General features: G+C 47.4%; 1 protein-coding gene across 1 annotated transcript; it reads left to right on the top strand.

Moving 5' to 3' along the window:
- Positions 1–12,836: 12,836 nt before the first annotated feature.
- Positions 12,837–19,195, top strand: CCR10 (C-C motif chemokine receptor 10). Its single transcript, XM_083407924.1, has 2 exons — positions 12,837–12,903; positions 18,074–19,195. The coding sequence occupies exons 1-2, from the start codon at positions 12,874–12,876 to the stop codon at positions 19,139–19,141; spliced, it is 1,098 nt and encodes a 365-aa protein (XP_083264050.1). The 5' UTR covers positions 12,837–12,873; the 3' UTR covers positions 19,142–19,195.
- The last annotated feature ends 1,166 nt before the right edge of the window (positions 19,196–20,361 follow it).

Genomic DNA, 20,361 nt, shown 5'->3' with positions numbered 1-20,361 from the left:
CCATTACTGCGGCCCATGTTTTTTTAGCCCCAAAATGGAAAACAAGCGGTCCCAACTAAAGAAGAATGGGAACTTAAATTGATGGAATATGTGCAGCTTGCGGACCTAACATATAGAGTAAGAGAACAAGAAGAAAATACATTTAGAGAAGATTGGAAAAGGTTTATTGAATATATGGGAAATAATTGTGTGCAGCTGAAAACGCTGTTTTCCTTTCCAGCAGATTTTTATATTTCTTCCAAACTCTATACAGCTTCTTCTGAAGAATATGCTTCATAAAACTCTTATAAATTGTTGTCTTCCCATACGAAAGAGATGCATGCCAGCCGAGTTTTAAGTCATGACCACCTAAGTCCAGGAAGTCTGCATTTTCCAGTGTAATCCATTCTTTTAACCAACACAAACAGAAGGAGTCTTTCTTCGCCAGTAATGGCCAGAGAAGCGTGGGGCTTCGGATCAGCCGCAGCAATCGCTTCGCAACCGGCCCTTTCGTGGCATCGAACTAAAGGTCACCGGCGATCCGCGCTGGAGAATCTGTACGTCCTCTCTCCCCAGGTTGTTGTACTGCATCTCCTGGCAGCCTCCGCTACCACGGTCATGTCAAGGCTAATGGGAGTTGTAGTCCAAGCTGGGCTGCTGCAGGGCCTCCCACAGCCATGGTATGTAGTGGGGTAAAGAAAGCATTTTGGACATGCCTCACAGTACCCTGCCTCTTAAATCAGCCCAGGACTGAAAGCTGCCACAGAAGCCTTTAGGGCAGGAGTAGCTGATGTGGTGCTCTCCAGACAGTGCTGGACTGTACAGTCAGCCGGCCCAGCCATTAGACAGGGTGAGACTGCTGCCTCAGGCGGCAGAGACACCCCCCCCCCTTGGATGCCCTGCTTGCCCTACCGCCTCAAGCAGTGGTGGAGAATTAAAAGTTTGTTGAATATATTTCTAATATAAAAAATTAGAAATTACTTGAAAGAAACAAATAGGCCTAGGATTAAACTAAGTTATAATTAAATAAATGGGATTTAGAATGTTAAGAAAAGTGAACAAGATGGACTATAATTGGAAATTCTTTTAGTTTAATAATGATATTGCAAAGCTGTTACTTTTAACTACAAGGAAACTCAGAAGGGAGGGACTTAAGGAAGTCAACCAAGATGTTTAAAAGGTTGGATTTGTGAAGAATTAAGTTTGCTGTTATTGTTTATCTGTTTATTGTTCCTTTCTCTCTTTCGCTCTCATTTTATGTTTTTGTGTATCATTCTGCTTTGTGGTTTGTGTTATCATTGTGGAAAAATCTAATAATATATTTTTTTAAAAAAAAAGTTTGTTGAATACATTTCAAGACAGTCATCTGGATTCACATAATAGAGAATTAATAAGCCATTCATTACAAGCGGCGAGACACATGACCAGACCCTGGAAATAACCTTTTTTGGCACAGCAGTGGACAATTGGTACATTGGTCATGTGTCTGGTCATGTTGTGTCTTGCTGCTTGTAATGAATGGCTTATTAATTCTCTGTTATGTGAATCCAGATGACTGTCTTGAAATGTATTCAACAAACTTTTTTTTAAAAAAAATTATTAGATTTTTCCACAACCTAAGCTCTCCTTGAGAGATTAACATATAAATTATGGTTGACACGTGGACAGATAAAGAAATATGGCTTTACCCTGGTGTGACTTAATTTCAAAACATATGCCAGTTTTCCAAGAAACGACCAAGTCCCCACCTCAGCATTCGCCTCAATCTGGTTGATCTACAATTAAATTTAAGCATAAATCATTATCTTCACTTTGAACCCTGCTCCCATGTTCATCGATAGACAAGCATTTTGCATTGTTTCATTGGTAACATAAGGGGGGGGGGAGGAAATGACTTATTACTCATATTTAATCTAAGCACAAACAGAAGAGCTCCTGATTAGGCGTTTAGCTACGCAATACCGAGTGTTATCTGCTAACTCTGTTCTATTCTGTTTCCCCTTAGATTTAGATTTTATTTAAACCAATTCATGAACCAAAAACTTATACCAAGGGTAGGCAACCTAAGGCCCATGGGCCACAAGCAGCCCACAGGGGTCGTTTGACTGTCCCACAAGCCACCCCCGAACCGAAGAAGAAGAAGAAGAAGAAGAAGAAGAAGAAGAAGAAGAGTTTGGATTTGATATCCCGCCTTTCACTCCCTTTAAGGAGTCTCAAAGCGGCTAACATTCTCCTTTCCCTTCCTCCCCCACAACAAACACTCTGTGAGGTGAGTGGGGCTGAGAGACTTCAGAGAAGTGTGACTGGCCCAAGGTCACCCAGCAGCTGCATGTGGAGGAGCGGGGAACCGAACCCGGTTCCCCAGATTACGAGACTACCGCTCTTAACCACTACACCACACTGGCTCTCTCCGAGCTGCCTACTCAGCGAGTCCCCATACACTATGCTAAACCGGTGCAGTGCGGCTTGGGGACTCGCTTCCGTAGTGCCGGAAATCATGTCTGCGTATGCTCAGACGCCGAAAATTGCATCTGCGCAGACACAGACGCCGAAAATCATGTCTGCGTAGACACCGGAAATCGTGGCTACACGCGCGATCTGACACACGGAGGGATCTCCGCTGGAGTGATCCGGCCCAGGTGAGGTAAACCTTGCCACCCCAACGTATACATTAACCACCAATAATGAACAGTGATATACTGTAGGTATTACTGCAAATTTATTTTTGCTATATTTGTGGTGGACAAATGACGTGAGAAGGCTTGATCTATTTACAGTGGTACCTCGGGTTACATACGCTTCAGGTTACATACGCTTCAGGTTACAGACTCCGCTTGCCCAAAAATATTACCTCGGGTTAAGAACTTTGCTTCAGGCTGAGAACAGAAATCGTGCAGCTGCGGAGGAGCAGTAGCAGCAGGAGGTCCCATTAGCTAAAGTGGTGCTTCAGGTTAAGAACAGTTTCAGGTTAAGAACAGACCTCCAGAACAAATTAAGTTCTTAACCCAAGGTACCACTGTATTTGTACCGTTTGTTATTCCTATGGCCCTTGTTTAGAAAATCCAATAAAAAGTTTTTTTTTTAAAAAAAATAGCACATTTGTATATTGAAGAGTACACATGTTATCCACAACAGCAAACACACTTACTAACATGTTAGCCATTTGCCCCAATTTGGGCATTCTCTTTCACATTATTACAACCCCATAACTGGAGGTGGGGGCAGGGGGGGGCCCTACACCCTCTTCTGTGTCCCTATTGTCGCTGTCCATGTGTTGGAGGAGGGAGATTTGAAGCAGAGTGTCTGCATGTCACTTCTCCACATGATCACATTTCCTTGAACTTCTGTGCCCAATTAAAGGGGCAAGAAAAACAATCCCAAAAGTATCTTGGCAAAATCCAAGGTGAAATGGACAAAAGATTATAAACTGTGATGTCCCAACCATTTGCTGGATCTGCCTGGAACCCATGTGGCTGACATTAAAAACTTCCCTAAACAGGGCTGCCTTCAGATGTCTTCTAAAATTCAGTTGTTTATTTCCTTGACATCTGTTGGGAGGGCGTTCCACAGGGCGGGCGCCACCACTGAGAAGGCCCTCTGCTTGGTTCCCTCTAACCTCACTTCTCGCAGGGAGGGAACCACCAGAAGGCCCTCAGAGCAAGACCTCGGTGTCTGGGCTGAATTATGAGGATTGAGGCGCTCCTTCAGGTACACTGGGCCAAGGCCATTCAGGATTTCAAAGATCAGCATCAACACTTTGAATTGTGCTTGGAAACATACTGGGAGCCAATGGAGGTCTTTCAGGACTGGTGTTATGTGGTCTCAGTGGCCGCTCCCAGTCTAGTTGCTGCATTCTGGAATAGTTGTAGTTTCCGAGTCACCTTCAAAGATAGCCCCACATAGAGCACATTGCAGTAGTCCAAGCAGAAGGTAACTAGAGCATGCACCACTCTGGCAAGACAGTCTGCAGGCAGGTAGGGTCTCAGCCTGTGTACCAAATGGAGCTGGTAGACAGCTGCCCTGGACACAGAATTGACCTGCACCTCCATGGACAGCTGTGAGTCCAAAATGACTCCCAGGCTGTGCACCTGGTCCTTCAGGGCCACAGTTACCCCATTCAGGACCAGGGAGTCCTCCACACCTGCCTGCCAGCCCCCTGTCCCCCCAAAACAGTACTTCTCTCTTGTCAGGATTCAACCTCAATCTGTTAGCCGCCATCCATCTTCCAACTGCCTCCAGGCACTCACACAGGAAATTTTGTCAGGAGTGTATTGCTTAGCATGTAGCTAACCCATGCCAAGTGAGGAGGAATTAAAAAAATTTAAAAAACCTTTTATTGAGGGTGAAAGAGGAGAGCGCAAAATATGGTCTGAAGCTCAACATAAAAAAAACGGAGATCATGGCCACTGGTCCCATCACCTCCTGGCAAATAGAAGGGGAGGAAATGGAGGCAGTGAGAGATTTTACTTTCTTGAGCTCCATGATCACTGCAGACGGTGACAGCAGCCACGAAATTAAGAGACGCCTGCTTCTTGGGAGGAAAGCAATGACAAACATAGATAGCATTTTAAAAAGTAGAGACATCACCTTGCCAACAAAGGTCTGTATAGTAAAAGCTATGGTTTTCCCAGTAGTGATGTATGGAAGTGAGAGCTGGACCATAAAGAAGGCTGATTGCCGAAGAATTGACGCTTTTGAATTATGGTGCTGGAGGAGACTCTTGAGAGTCCCATGGACTGCAAGAAGATCAAACACATCCATTCTTAAGGAAATCAGCCCTGAGTGCTCACTGGAAGGACAGATCGTGAAGCTGAGGCTCCAATACTTTGGCCACCTCATGAGAAGAGAAGACTCCCTGGAAAAGACCCTGATGTTGGGAAAGATGGAGGGCACAAGGAGAAGGGGACGACAGAGGACGAGATGGTTGGACAGTGTTCTCGAAGCTACAAACATGAATCTGACCAAACTGTGGGAGGCAGTGGAAGACAGGAGTGCCTGGCGTGCTCTGGTCCATGGGGTCACGAAGAGTCGGACACGACTGAACGACTAAACAACAACAACAACCCATGCCAAATATCAGACAGTTTGTACAAATCCACGGGGTTTTTATTAAGATTTATAATAACATCCAAGCTGTGGAATGCAGCTTTGACCAGCTCGGTTTACCTGTATAGGGAGTCTTGTGCCTTTATAATTGCCATGACCATAAAATTTGATATGGCGATATCTATTTAATCCACCTCAAATCCTTTCAGGGGAGAAAGTCCCAAAGGAAGGGGAAGCAGCCTGCTTCTGGGATGAGAGGAAGTGAGGTCAGGGTTTAATTTGAGCCAGATGGAAGTGGTACGTGAACCGCTGGATCCCATCCTGATGTCAGGTCTGGTATCTGGATCACAAGGACTTTTAATGCTGCTGAATGAAGGATTTGACATTTTGAAGCTCATCGTCTTGCTGAGAAAATAGCCACTGAGCTTGTCTCGTCACCTGCAGGAACAGGGAAAGAAGAATGGAGGGCAGCTGGTGTGAAAGGCAGAAAAACCCAACCAGTCACACGCCCTACAAAACAGCTAAGAAGTTCTCGTATGCCGACTTCCTTAAAATGAGCAGGAGATGCCCAGGACTGCTGCAATGGGGCAACAGAGCCGATAATAAACAGCCGGGGTGTGACAGCAGGGAAATAAATTGGAGATGTGTTAGTGCTAGCATCATCTGAGAAACCAGACAAGCTCTGGCTGCAGTGTGACAGATGTGTGGCTCGTTTGCAATCAACCAGCAGATTAAGCCTCGGGGGCTTTTAGGGGCTTGTGGGGTTTATTATCAGCTAAAGCAGCGAAAGCTACACGGAATTGATTCTGTTTCTGGTTCCTGTTGTCATTTTCACCCTCTCCGAGTCAGAGGGATGGCTACGGTTTGGCTGGATGGCCTAGAAACAGCCCCCAATCTCAGCGACCTCCACCAATGGCAAGGTCATTTCCTGCCCTGGAACATGGGGGGCGGGGGGGGAGAGAATGAAAGACATCCCGGCGTATTAATGGTTACGGAGCATGAGCCAAGTAGAAATCGTCACGACCCTGCAGTGCCTCAGGAGAACGGGGAGCGTCACAATCCTAACAGGGATTCCCCGGACCACTGTAACTAATTTAAATGGATTTTTCTACAGAGGAAAGGTTTTTTTTTAACCACCCAGGGAATGGCCTAAATCCTATTTTTAGAGGTTTAGAGTCCCAAATGCATACTTCCAGAAGCAAACCTAAAGAGAAAATGTTAGATTTCAACTTGTGTATCTTGACACGAGAGACGTCACCTTGCCAACTAAGGTCCTTATGGTTAAAGCTATGGTTTTCCCAGTAGTGATGTATGGAAGTGAGAGCTGGACCATCAAGAAGGCTGATCGCCGAAGAATTGATGCTTTTGAATTATGGTGCTGGAGAGACTCTTGAGAGTCCCATGGACTGCAGGAAGATCAAACCTATCCATTCTTAAGGAAATCAGCCCTGGGTGCTCACTGGAAGGACAGATCCTGAAGCTGAGGCTCCAAGACTTTGGCCACCTCATGAGAAGAGAAGACTCCCTGGAAAAGACCCTGATGTTGGGGAAAATGGAGGGCACAAGGAGAAGGGGACGACAGAGGACGAGATGGTTGGACAGTGTTCTTGAAGCTATGAACATGAGTTTGACCAAACTGTGGGAGGCAGTGGAAGACAGGAGTGCCTGGCGTGCTCTGGTCCAGGGGATCACGAAGAGGCGGACACGACTAAACGACTAAACAACAACAACATCTTGACACGGTTTCTGTTACAGTAAAGGTAAAGGGACCCCTGACCGTTAGGTCCAGTCGTGGACAATTCTGGGGTTACGGCGCTCATCTCGCTTTACTGGCCGAGGGAGCCGGCGTACAGCTTCCGGGTCATGTGGCCAGCATGACTAAGCCATTTCTGGCAAACCAGAGCAGCACACGGAAACACCGTTTACCTTCCCGCTAGAGTGGTACCTATTTATCTACTTGCACTTCATGCTTTTGAACTGCTAGGTTGGCAGGAGCAGGGACCGAGCAATGGGAGCTAACCCCGTCGCGGGGATTCGAACTGCTGACCTTCTGATCAGCAAGCCCAAGAGGCTCTGTAGTTTAACCCACGGCACCACCTGCGTTCCGTCTGTTACAGTATTCTGTTTTAATATCCAGTTGGAAAGAACATTCCTCACTGTTATTTTATGGAGCGTGGAGCTGAACTTTACAACCCACTACAACCAGAGGCCTGATGGAAAGTCTCCACCCCCATCATTCAGCCCGGACAATGAGGTACAGTGCCAAGGGTTTTCTGGCAAGTCCCCTCATTGCGAGAAGTGAGGTTACAGGGAATCAGGCAGAAGGCCTTCTCGGGAGTCGCACCCTCCCTGTGGAACGCCCTCCCATCAGGAGATAATCATATGACTTTTTGCAGACATCTAAAGGCAGCTGTTTCATAAAGCTTCTAATGTTGGATGTTTTGGTGTGTTCCTTTTTATTATTATTTCATATTCTTTACTGAAAAACAAAAAGTACTGGGGTAACCCAGTCAGATGGGCGGGGTACAAGAAATAAATTATTTTTATAACTCAGCTATTTGTTCTCTACAGTTTCCTAGAGTTTAATTCAGGGAGGGGAGGCGTATTTCTGAACCTCTAATAACCTATCTGTGGTATATCAGTGACCTGTGGATATATTAAGCCCCCATGTGATACTCCCTGAAACGGTTAGTTGTATCCATTTATTTAATTTTGCAAAAAAATTATACGCTGCTTGATTGCAAAAACACCCACCCACACAACCACATAGTGACATATGAAAAGATAAAACAAGAAAATCAAGCAAAATTTGCAGCCGTACTTTAAAACATGCAAAGCTTCCATTTCCTCCTCACCACTACGAGCTGAATAAAGAGCACAAACTCCACTCTTCGACTCCGAGTATATTTCACCAGCCTTGTTGCTTTTGGGTGCCGTCCTGCCCGTGATGCTGAGGGCTGCAAAGGGTGGTTGTGGAGGTCTGTTCCAGAGTCCCACCTCCTCAAGCCGATACGTGCTAGACGTCAATAGTCGCTTCTTTTCTACCCGCCATTTCCACTGATGTTTCCTGTGCATTGATGGGGATGATGGGCCTTGAGGGTGAAAGTGAGAACAAAGAGGCCCAGGTGCTTGTGGTGTGTGATGGGGTGGAAGAACCAGCCGCTGTTCATGAAATAACAGCTGGTCCGCAGTGACGAGCAGAAAAACACTACGGCTCACACTTAGTGAATTGCAGCCAGCCTTTTAAAACAACAACAACAACAACAATTTTACTTATACCCCACCCATCTGGCCAGGCCTTCCCAGCCACTCTGGGTGGCTTCCAACAGGATACAGTGGTACCTCGGGTTAAGTACTTAATTTGTTCCAGAGGTCCGTTCTTAACCTGAAACTTAACGTGAAGCACCACTTTAGCTAATGGGGCCTCCCGCTGCTGCCGCGCCGCCAGAGCACGATTTCTGTTCTCATCCTGAAGGTACTATTTCTGGGTTAGCGGAGTCTATAACCTGAAGCGTATGTAACCTGAAGCGTATGTAACCCGAGGTACCACTGTATTGCAAACACAATAAAAGATCAAACATTAAAAACTTCCCTAAACAGGTCTGCCTTCAGGTGTCTTCTAAAAGTCAGATAGTTGCTTATTTCCTTGACATCCAATGGGAGGGCACCACTACTGAGAAGGCCCTCTGCCTGGTTCCTGATAACCTCACTTCTTACAGTGAGGGAACCACCAGAAGGCCCTCAGTGCTGGACCTCAGTGTCCGGGCTGAACAATGGCGGTGGAGACGCTCCTTCAGGTATACTGGACCGAGACCGTTTAGGGCTTTAAAGGTCAGCACCCCATGAACCAGAGCACGCCAGGCACTCCTGTCTTCTACTGCCTCCCGCAGTTTGGTCAAACTCATGCTGGTAGCTTCGAGAACACTGTCCCACCATCTCATCCTCCGTCGTCCCCTTCTCCTTGTGCCCTCCATCTTTCCCAACATCAGGGTCTTTTCCAGGGAGTCTTCTCTTCTCATGAGGTGGCCAAAGTACTGGAGCCTCAGCTTCAGGATCTGTCCTTCCAGTGAGCACTCAGGGCTGATTTCCTTCAGAATGGTGAGGTTTGATCTTCTTGCAGGCCATGGGACTCTCAAGAGTCTCCTCCAGCACCATAATTCAAAAGCATCAATTCTTCGGCCATCAGCCTTCTTTATGGTCCAGCTCTCACTTCCATACATCACTACTGGGAAAATGCCAGAAATAAAAGGTGGCAAACCTGTTTTGTTGCTACTGGCAATCCGCACTCAGACAATTGTTGGTATTGTTTTCTCTTTCGGCAACAATGGGGGCCCCATATGTTGCTCTGTTGCCAAAGCAGGGAGCTAGCTGGTTCCTCCCCCTTCGTGAAGCTCTTCTTTTAAGAAGGGAGGGCAAGGGTGGCGAGAGTGGGGTGGGATTCATGCCTCTTTGGGGGACAGATGTGGGGGTCTAAGCCCTCCGCTTGTTAAAAAGATGGGGGAAGAAACACCTCCTTTATTTATGAAGGCCAAGCAGGGATGAGCTCTTCGGGGCCTGGAGAATGGGGGAAAGCCCGGCAGGATTATAACTTCCCAAATCCAAAAGCCTATTAAAATTAAAACCAAATTGATTTTTCAGCTGACATCGAGAGAAAAGGAGGGCTCCTCCCCACTGCAGTTTAATCTGCTTGTTAACAACAATGGATTTTTGATGTCTGTGTGACTGTTTGCTGGGAAAAGGTAATGATGCCCTCCCCACACAAGCAAAACACAACCAATCTATAGTGAAATCTGAAATATAGGATTTACATCTGCCCCACATAGGGAAAATATGGGACGCTTCCTCACCTCTGTGATCCTCTTTCTTTGTTTTGCTGTGGTGTCAGGGTTTAGCCGAGGAATAAGCACCCAGAATTAGGAGGTCAACATTAGACAAATGGGAAGCAGAAGAAACAAATATTGCAGTCCCTGAATAAAAATATTGTGGTTCACACCTCCAGACAGCTTGAAACAAAAGGTTTACAGTGCTGTTTGAAGCTCACTGAGAACATTTGTTTTGTTTTGTTTGGAAAGGATATACAATGAACTGGAAAAAAGTTTGTTTGTTTGTTTGTTTTTTAAAGCGTTTTATTGAACATAACAACAATATAATATTTTAACAATAAAACATATCTTCCCAAAAAAAATCCCCTAATTTTTTTTCTCCCCCCTCCCCCAAAAAGAACCCCCCTCCCCTCCCCCCCCCAGACTTCCCTCAGCTCCTCTCTCTGGTTTTTCCATACTTATAATTCTCTGCATATTGTAAAATTGTAAAGATCCTTAACTTATCTGTCTATGTATTATTAAAAATAAATTTGTGGGTGTTTATTCAAAACCTGCCAAGGAGTCCAATTCAGTTTTTTGTTTCTTCAAATATTTTGTAGAAGGTTCCCATTCTTCTTTAAAGTCACAGTTGTCATTGTCGCGCAGTTTGTGTGTCAATTCCGCCAATTCCGCATAGTCCATCAGTTTCTCTTGCCACAGTTCTTTAGTCGGGGTTTCTTCATTCTTCCATCCTTGTGCTATTAAGACTCTTGCCACGGTTGTCGCATACATAAAGAAATTCTTAAATTTCCTTGGCAGGTCTCTCCCAACAATTCCTAAAAAAAAGTGCTTCCGGTTTTTTTAACAAATGTTAATTGGAACATTTTCTTCAACTCATTATATATCATTTCCCAAAATCTTACTGCAATCCCACCACTTATGATAAAAAGTCCCTTCTTTTTCCTTACATCTCTAACACATGTTTGAGCCTGTTTTGTACATTCTTTGAAATAAATATTTAAATATTTAAAATAACTTTTGTAAAAACAACAACACCAGAAGCCTTCTTATTAGGAATTGTAGGTACCGACATCCCAAAGGAACAGAAAAGGCTCTTCATGTATGCGACAACATGGATGCTATTAGCCCAGAGATGGAAAGAAGAAATAGTCCCTACCAGAGAGGAATGGCAAACTAAGCTGTTAGACTACGCCCAAATGGCAAAATTTACTAGAAAGCTCAGGGACCAAGACAACAAAAACTTCAAAAAAGAATGGGTAAAATTTATAATTTATTTAGGAGACCACTGTAAGCAAATGAAAACATTAGTAGGATTTTAATCTCACCTGTAATGTAACAAATACTATGGACAATATGGAGAGATATAAAACGTAGATTATGAAATGATATGCAGTTGAAAAGTGGACAATAGGATCTGTGGAGGGGATGGGAGTCTGGAGATATAGAGGAATCTCTTTATATGGATATGTATTTGGTTTAGTTATAAATTTATATTTGTAAAATCAAATAAAAATGACTTTTTAAAAAAGAGATATTTTTTGTTGGTGGTTTTGTCTTTGTCACTGTTCTACATACAGACATACCTGGGGTTACATACACTTCAGGTTGCGTTTTTTCGGGTTACAGACCCGCCGAAACCCGGAAGTACCAGAATGGGTTACTTCTAGGTTTCAGTGGTTGCGCATGCGCAGAAGCGCTAAATTGCACTTTGCCCATGCGCAGAAGCACCAAATCGCAACCTGTGCGTATGCAGACGCACCGCTGCGAGTCGCGAACGTGGATCCCGCACGGATCACGTTTGCAACCCGAGCATCTACTGTAGCATAGCTGTCAACTTACAAATTTGAAAATAACGGACCAGCAGCCTCGAAAATAAGGGATCAGAAGCCAAAATAAGGTATTTTCCAGGCACAGGTATGTTCGACTTCTGAGCCCTTCCGAGCCAAAGGCAGAAAGCCCAGCCAGCAGCCAAACGAAGCGTCAAGCGGTGGTTCCCACAGCGCAGCAACCCGGCAAAGGGGATGCAGCAAGGAAAGCCACCGTCACCTCTCCACTGGGAAGCGCTGAGCAAAGGCGAGTCCCCAGGCAACATGGCCTATTTGATTGGCACAAGGCATGCAAGCTCCACCCCCCCAGTTGTTCTTAGACTCCTTATTGGGTGAGCAACGCAGCCAAGCTACACAATTGGAGCCTCCCTCCTCCCTGGCCGGCAGGGAGGGAGGGAGAGGAGCTGCTTCCTTTGAAACCTGGGGAATTTAAGGGACATCATCAATAAGGGACAGCAGCGGGACACGGCGCTGGGATAAGGGAGTTTCCCGCCAAATAAGGGACGGTTGACAGCTGTGTACTGTAGTTCTAAAGGGATCTGTTTCAGGGCTGGCTTTTTTGCTCTGTGGTGGGTGAGAACAGGGAGCATAAATGTTCAAGCAGAACACATTCCTCTTACCTCTCATAGTGAGAAGCAGCCATGCCTCTGAATGACAGTTGCTGAAAACCACAGGAGAGGACAGCGCCCCTTGCGCTAGGATCCTGCCTTTGGGCTTCTCACAGGTCAGCCACTGCAACAACAGGATGCCAGACTAAATGGACCACTGGCGTCATTTTTCACTGGAAAGAGACACGATGTGATGGGTATGAAGTTGTGTCTTCTATACAACATCACAATTCATTAGTCGGCCCTGAGGAGAGGGAAATTCCGCCCCATCATTCTGCACCCACAAACACTCAAAACAGATTTCATAACTTTACTTACCTGAACAGGAGGAACCCCACCCCCAACTTTTAAACTATGTGGGATTCACAACACTTTTGCAAATTATCTCCATCGCACGCACCATGTCGTATCTGCAAAGTAAGCCCAGGCTTGCTCGGTTTAGCTGTGGTTAATACAGCGCTTATTCTTAGCGTGTTTATCTCAGTATCAAGGAGGGGGCGAGCCCTTTCAGAATCAGCCACAAAATCGCTCAGCAGAGCAGCCAGCGTATAAAAAAAACGAGCCAGCCTTCAAGGATGTGACTGCGACACGATGGAGGGCAAAGAGCACGTTGATGTTGAGGTAAGTGGGAGAGGACTTGCTCTCAAGAGCGACTGGGGTATACTCCTTTCGAGAAAAGACGAGCAGGAGGAGAAGTTCGTGAAATTACGAGATAGTGGGTAGAGAAATCTTTTCCTCCCTCTCTCGCAGCCCTGGAACCCGTGGCTATCCAATGAAGCTGGACGCCGGAAGATTTAGGACGGATAAAAATAACTTATTTACACAGTCAAACTATGGGACTGGCTCGACCAGGACTGTCCCTGACTTCAATGGCTTTAAAAGAGGATTAGACAAACTGTTCTAGCCGTGATGGTTATGCTCTGTCTCCATCGCTGCAGACAGCAATGCTTTTGAATACCAGTTACTGGAAGCCAGTGGCGTAGCGTGGGTTGTCAGCACCCGGGGCAAGGAAGTAATTTGCACCCCCTAACCCGTGGATTTGCGCCCCCTAACCCATGGATTTGCGCCCCCTAACCCTAACCCCCAGATGTTGCGCCCGGTGCGGCCGGCCCCCCCTGCACCCCCACGCTACGCCACTGCTGGAAGCCACGGGAACGGAGGGTGCTCTTGTGTTCGAATTCTGCTTGCTAGTTTCCCACAGGCATCTGGTTTTGCCACTGTGAGAACAGGATGCTAGACGAGATGGACCATTGCCTTGAACCAGCAGGCTATTATTATGTATTATTATGCAGCGGCTGGCGCTGTGGTCTAAGCCACTGAGCCTCTTGGGCTTGGCGATCAGAAGGTCGGCGGTTCGAATCCCAGCGACGGGGTGAGCTCCCGTTGCTCTGTCCCAGCTCCTGTCAACCTAGCAGTTTGAAAGCATGCCAGTGCAAGTAGATAAATAGGGACTGCTATGGCAGAAAGGTAAATGGTGTTTCCGTGCGCTCTGGTTTCCGTCATGGTGTCCTGTTGTGCCAGAAGCGGGTTGGTCATGCCGGCCACATGACCCAGAAAGCTGTCTGCGGACAAACGGCGGCTCCCTTGGTCTGAAAGCGAGAAGAGCAGAGGGCCTTCTCGGTAGTGGCGCCCTACCTGTGGAATGCCCCACCACCAGATGTCAAAGAGAACAACAACTACCAGACTTTTAGAAGACATCTGAAGGCAGTCCTGTTTAGGGAAGCTTTTAGTGTTTGATGTATTACAGTACAGTGGTACCTCGGGTTCAGTCCTTAATTCGTTCCAGAGGTCCGTTCTTAACCTGAAACTGTTCTTAACCTGAAGCACCACTTTAGCTAATGGGGCCTCCTGCTACCGCTGTGCCGCCGGAGCACAATCTCTGTTCTCCTCCTGAAGCAAAGTTCTTAACCTGAAGCACTATTTATGGGTTAGCGGAGTCTGTAACCTGAAGCGTATGTAACCTGAAGGGTATGTAACCTGAGGTACCACTGTATTTTAATATTTTTTTGGAAGCTGCCCAGAGTGGCTGGGGAAGCCCAGCCACATGGGCGGGGTATAAATAATAAATTATTATTATTATTAACCCCATAGTCACCTGACTGCACTTAACCGTCCAGGGCTCCTTTACCTTTACCTATTATGTTCCTATGGAATCCCAAGCGACAAGCACAGGGTTATTTTAGATTAACCCCACCAGTTTATTCTTTGAGATCCTTCCCACCATCATAATACTTGTGTGTGTAACTGTTTTGTTTGTAACTATAGTGTGCATTTTTGTGTTTTTATATTGTGAACTGCTGTGTGATCCTTGGATGAAAGGTGACGTATAAATTTATTAAATAGTGAAATAATAATCATCAGCACAAACATAGCGGAATTACTTTGAAAGAGGTTGTTAGTGGTAGGCAGTGGGCAGCAGAGGGATAGCAGCCCCACCACCCAGTGACTTGCAAAAAGGGAAAAAGAAATCTACTAGCAGTTGAGATTAAGCATCCTGTTAGTCTGCACTTGTTATTACTTGCTGGTGCCTGTAAAGCAATGTACATGAAGAGGTATCTAAAATGATGCATATTGTGGAGAAAGTGAATGGAGAGGTTCTTTCGCTCTCTCTCTCTCATAATACTAGAAACTGGAATCATCCAGTGAAGTTGAATTGTAGAAATTCAGAACAGATTCATACATCACAGAGTTACACTATGCAATTTGCTACCCCAAGACAAGGTGGAGACCAGCAGCTTAGATAGCTTTGAAGGGGGGTGACACCAGGGATGGAGAGCCTCCACTCCCAGGGTTAATCCTGGCCCACCGGGGCATCCAAAGTTAACCCTTTTATTGCAGGGAGGGGGATGGAGACAGAGCATTTTCTGGAAGCATTTGTTCGGTGTGCACATCTTCATCCGTTTTGCAAACATAAAGGTGTGCCCACGTCTAAGCCACGCTTCGCATGCATGTCACATGTCACTGCCCACTTTCGCCATGTCACCCATCCCATAAAGCAGAATTCAGAATTCATAAAGCAGAGTGCAGAATTGAGCAGCCAGGACGCTCACTGGAGAAGGACGGTTTGTGCATATTACGCTGATCTGCTCTGACTATATTGGCTACCAATTAGTTTCCGGGCCCAATTCAAAGTGCTGGTTTTGACCTCTAAAGCCTTAAAAGGCTCTGGACCACAATACAGTGGTACCTCAGGTTACAGACTATTAAGTTGTGGGTGAACATAACAGACGACACAGCGATTCTTCAAACAGCTCTTGTTTATTCACAGGCCAGAACAGAACTGAACTGAAGGGTTCAGCCAGCCTGCTTATATAGAGCTCCAGTACAACGCAACAGTAACAACTTTCTGTAACTATCCAATCACTGAACGTCACTTTCAATCCCTTATTTGCATATGTGGACCTGAGTGAAAACTATCTATAGTATCCCCCTGCTGACCCAGGGTGAGAACTTCAGTACATAACACAGATGCTTCAGGTTACAGACTCCACTAACCTAGAAATAGTACCTCGGGTTAAGAACTTTGTTTCAGGATGAGAACAGAAATTGTGCGGCAGCAGCAGGAGGCCCCATTAGCTAAAGTGGTACCTCAGGTTAAGAACAGTTTCAGGTTAAGTACGGACCTCCAGAATGAATTAAGTTCTTAACCTGAGGTACCACTGTACCTCAAGGATTGCCTATATTCATATGAACCTACCTGGACCCTGAGATCATCTTCCGAGGCCCTTCTTCATGTGCCTCCCCCTCGAGAGGTCCGGAGGGTGGCAACACGAGAACGGGGCCTTCTCTGCAGTGGCTTCCTGCCTATGGAATGCTCTCCCATGGGAAGTTTGCCTGGCGCCTTCACTATAGACCTTTAGGCGCCAGGCAAAAACGTTCCTTTTTAACCAGGCCCTTAAAAGGTAAAGGTCCAGTTAGGTCCAGTTGTAGACGACTCTGGAGTTGCTGTGCTCATCTCGCTCTATAGGCCGAGGGAGCGTTTGTCCGCAGACACCTTCCAGATCATGTGGCCAGCATGACTAAGTCAGAGCGGTACCTATTTATCTACTTGCACTTTGACATGCTTTTGAACTTCTAGGTTGGCAGGAGCAGGGACTGAGCAACAGGAACTCACCCCTTCGCGGGGATTCGAACTGCCAACATTCTGATCAGCAAGCCCTAGGCTTTGTGGTTTAGACCACAGCGCCACCTGCGTCCCAGCCAGGCCCTTGGCTGACCTAATCAACATCCTATACCATTGACAATATGATTTTTTGTGGGGAGTGGGCTGTTGGGTTGTTTTTGTTGTTAATATGTATTTTGTGGTTTTATATCTTTATTTTATTTTGTGAACTGCCCTGAGATTCACAGGTATAGGGCGGAATAAAATTCTATTATTATTATTATTATTATTATTATTATTATTATTATTATTATTAATACCATATTGGCCCGAATATAAGCTGCACCCAAATATAAGCCACACCTTTAAAATTAGAGGCGGGGGGGGGGAGAAAAAATACCGTATTTTTTGCTCCATAAGACGCACCAGACCACAAGACGCACCTAGTTTTTGGAGGAGGAAAACAAGAAAAATAATATTCTGAATCTCAGAAGCCAGAACAGCAAGAGGGATCGCTGCACAGTGAAAGCAGCAATCCCTCTTGCTGTTCTGGCTTCTGGGATAGCTGCACAGCCTGCATTCGCCCCATAAGACGCACACACATTTCCCCTTACTTTTTAGGAGGGAAAAAGTGAGTCTTATAGAGCAAAAAATATGGTACCTGAATACAGTCATACCTCGGGTTACAGACGCTTCAGGTTGCACGTTTTCGGGAAGTACCAGAACGGGTTCTTTCCGGGTTTCAGCGCTTGCACATGCGCAGAAGCGCTAAATCGCACTTTGTACATGCGCAGAAGCACGACCCGTGCGTGCACAGACGCGGCACTGCGGGTTGTGAATGCTGCGGGTTGCGAACGTGCCTCCCGCACAGATCACATTCGCAACCGGAGCTTCCCCTGTATAAGCTGCTCCGTTCCTGGCTGAATATTGGGGGGGGGGGGGGCTGTGTTGATGGCGGCCTTTTCCCTTCCTTGCTTCCCAGTCTTGGTGGAGAGGACGGGGGACTACACACCACCGCTCTGCTGTGCTACTGGCGCTATTTGCCCCAGGCTCCTGGCTGCATATTGTAGGGCTGTGAATATAAGCCACACTTTTAACTTTTCATGGTTGGAATTTGGGAGAAAAGCGAAGCTCAGATTCAGGCCAGTACAGTAATACAGTGGTACCTCGGGTTAAGTACCGTATTTTTCACTCTATAAGACACACCAGACCACAAGACGCACCTAGTTTTTGGAGGAGGAAAACAAGAAAAAAAAATATTCTGAATCTCAGAAGCCAGAACAGCAAGAGGGATCGCTGCGCAGTGAAAGCAGCGATCCCTCCTGCTGTTCTGGCTTCTGGGATAGCTGTGCAGCCTGCATTCACTCCATAAGACGCACACACATTTCCCCTTCCTTTTTAGGAGGGAAAAAGTGAGTCTTATAGAGCAAAAAATACGGTACTTAATTCGTTCCAGAGGTCCGTTCTTAACCTGAAACTGTTCTTAACCTTAAGCACCACTTTACCTAATGGGGCCTCCTGCTGCCGCCGCGCCGCCGGAGCACAATTTCTGTTCTCATCCTGAAGCAAAGTTCTTAACCTGAAGCACTATTTCTGGGTTAGCAGAATGTGTAACCTGAAGCGTATGTAACTCGAGGTACCACTGTAATAATAAAGCATGATAATAAGCACTTCCCCCCTGCTTTGCAGGAGCCGATTGGTTGGATGAATGAGCCAGCGGTCACCACCGAGTGGTACCCGTGGGATTACAACGCATCGCCGCCAGACCTGCCTGAGTTGTGCGAAAAGGCAGCCCTCCGTGCTGTGGCTCACATCTACCTCCCCGTCACGGCTGTCCTCTTTTGCGTGCTGGGCGTCCTGGGCAACGGGATCCTGTTGCTGGTGCGCACCCGCTATCACACAGCCCAGTCCCTCGGGGACGTCCTGCTCTTGCACCTGGCCGTCTCTGACCTGCTGCTGCTCCTGACGCTGCCCGTGGGCGTGGCTGGGATGGTGGGCAGCTGGAGCCCAGGCACCGGCACGTGCCAGGCCTTGCAGGGCCTCCACGCCCTCAACTTCTACAGTGGCTTCCTGTCCCTCATGGGCCTCACGGTGGACCGCTACGTGGCCATCGTGGGGGCACCCGTCGCCCATCGCCTGCACTCCTCCGCCACCTGCTGGGGTCGGCTTTGCTCAGGGCTGGTGTGGCTGCTCTCCGCGGCTCTGGCACTGCCCCACTTCTTGTACGCCCGCGTGGAGGACTATGGGGGCGTGAGCCTCTGCAGGGTGGCAGACGTCACAGCGGCCATCAGCCTGGTGCAAGTGGCCTTGGGTTTTGTGCTCCCGTTCGCAGTCATGGCGGCCTGCTACACAGCCATCGCCCGCGCTCTCCTGGCCTCTCCATGCGCCCAGTCTCTCAAGGCGCTGCGCTTGATTCTGGCCCTGGTCTTGGTCTTCCTGGCTTTGCAGTTGCCCTACGCGCTGCTCACCGCACTGGACACGGCCGATTTGCTGGGACACCAGGCGTCGAGCTGCAAAGTCACCCTCCGCCGGGACTTGGCCCTCCTCATCACCAGTGCCTTGGCCTTTGCCCGCTGCTGTCTGAACCCTGTGCTCCACACCTTTCTGGGCATGCGCTTCCGTAAGGACCTGCAACGGCTGAGCCGGGATATGGGCTGCCTGAGGCAATGGGCATGCTGCGGTGAAAAGCCTGGAGGCTTCAGGCAGCAAGCATCGTTCACCACCCATCTGGAAGGAATCTCAGGAGTGGCACCGTGAAAGAGCAGCACCTGAGTGCCACCCACCTGGGAAGAGTCTTGGCATCTTGCAAAACACACACCTGTTTCCTATTGCATTTTTTGGCAATAAAGCCTTTATTTTAGGGTGATGCTTCGTCATTCTTAATTTCACTGTTTGTAAGCTGTGAGGACCACACGGACCCTGTATTGGGTGCAACATGCAGGGTACCCACGTGATCTAGAAAAAACCTGGTCCTTTCCCCTTATAGAGTCCTTAAGAGAGCCAGTGTGGTGTAGTGGTTAAGAGAGGTAGTCACGTAATCTGGGTAACCGGGTTCGCGTCTCCGCTCCTCCACATGCAGCTGCTGGGTGACTTTGGGCCAGTCACACTTCTCTGAAGTCTCTCAGCCCCACTCACCTCACAGGGTGTTTGTTGTGGGGGAGGAAGGGAAAGGAGAATGTTAGCCGCTTTGAGACTCCTTAAAGGGAGTGAAAGGCGGGATATCAAATCCAAACTCTTCTTCTTCTTCTTCTTAAGTACCATATTTTTCGCTCCATAAGACGCACCAGACCATAAGACACACCTAGTTTTTGGAAGAGGAAAACAAGGTGGGGGGGGGGGGGAATTCTGAATCCCAGAAGCCAGGACAGCAGGCGGGATCCCACTTGCTGTCCTGGCTTATGGGATAGTCATGCACAGCCTCTCCTGGGCAAGGGGAGCCTTCATCCCACTGCCCGGGAGAGGCTGCGTGCGGCTAAGGCTCCCCCAAGAGCTGTGCTCCCTTTAAAGAGCACGCAGTGTGTGTGTGCGGCTCTTGGGGGCCCTTCTCTCTCCACGGGGTAAAGCCCCCAAGGGCTCCCTTTAAAGGGAGCTCTGAGCAGAGCCTCCCGCCTGCATTTGCTCCATAAGACGCACACACATTTCCCCTTACTTTTTAGGAGGGGAAAAGTGTGTCTTATAGAGCGAAAAATACAGTAGGTTCCCTATTAGAATCGTAGAGTTGGAAGAGACCACAAGGGCCATCGAGTCCAACCCCCTGCCAAGCAGGAAACACCATCAGACCACTCCTGACATATGGTTGTCAAGCCTCTGCTTAAAGACCTCCAAAGAAGGAGACTCCACCACACTCCTTGGCAGCAAATTCCACTGTCGAACAGCTCTTACTGTCAGGAAGTTCTTCCTCATGTTGAGGTGGAATCTTCTTTCTTGTAGTTTGGATCCATTGCTCCGTGTCCGCTTCTCTGGAGCAGCAGAAAACA

Source organism: Podarcis tiliguerta (assembly GCF_965153285.1).
Source record: "Podarcis tiliguerta genome assembly, chromosome: 13".
In the NCBI taxonomy this organism is placed as follows: domain Eukaryota; kingdom Metazoa; phylum Chordata; class Lepidosauria; order Squamata; family Lacertidae; genus Podarcis; species Podarcis tiliguerta.
The sequence above is the reverse complement of the archived record's forward strand: the minus strand, read 5'-3'. Positions and strand labels throughout refer to the sequence as shown.

Bases quoted from the DNA above. Each gene is read 5' to 3' on its own strand.
- CCR10 (XM_083407924.1), top strand. From the start codon at position 12,874: ATGGAGGGCAAAGAGCACGTTGATGTTGAG. The intron at 12,904-18,073 runs GTAAGTGGGAGA...CCTGCTTTGCAG, and splicing joins AAGAGCACGTTGATGTTGAG to GAGCCGATTGGTTGGATGAA.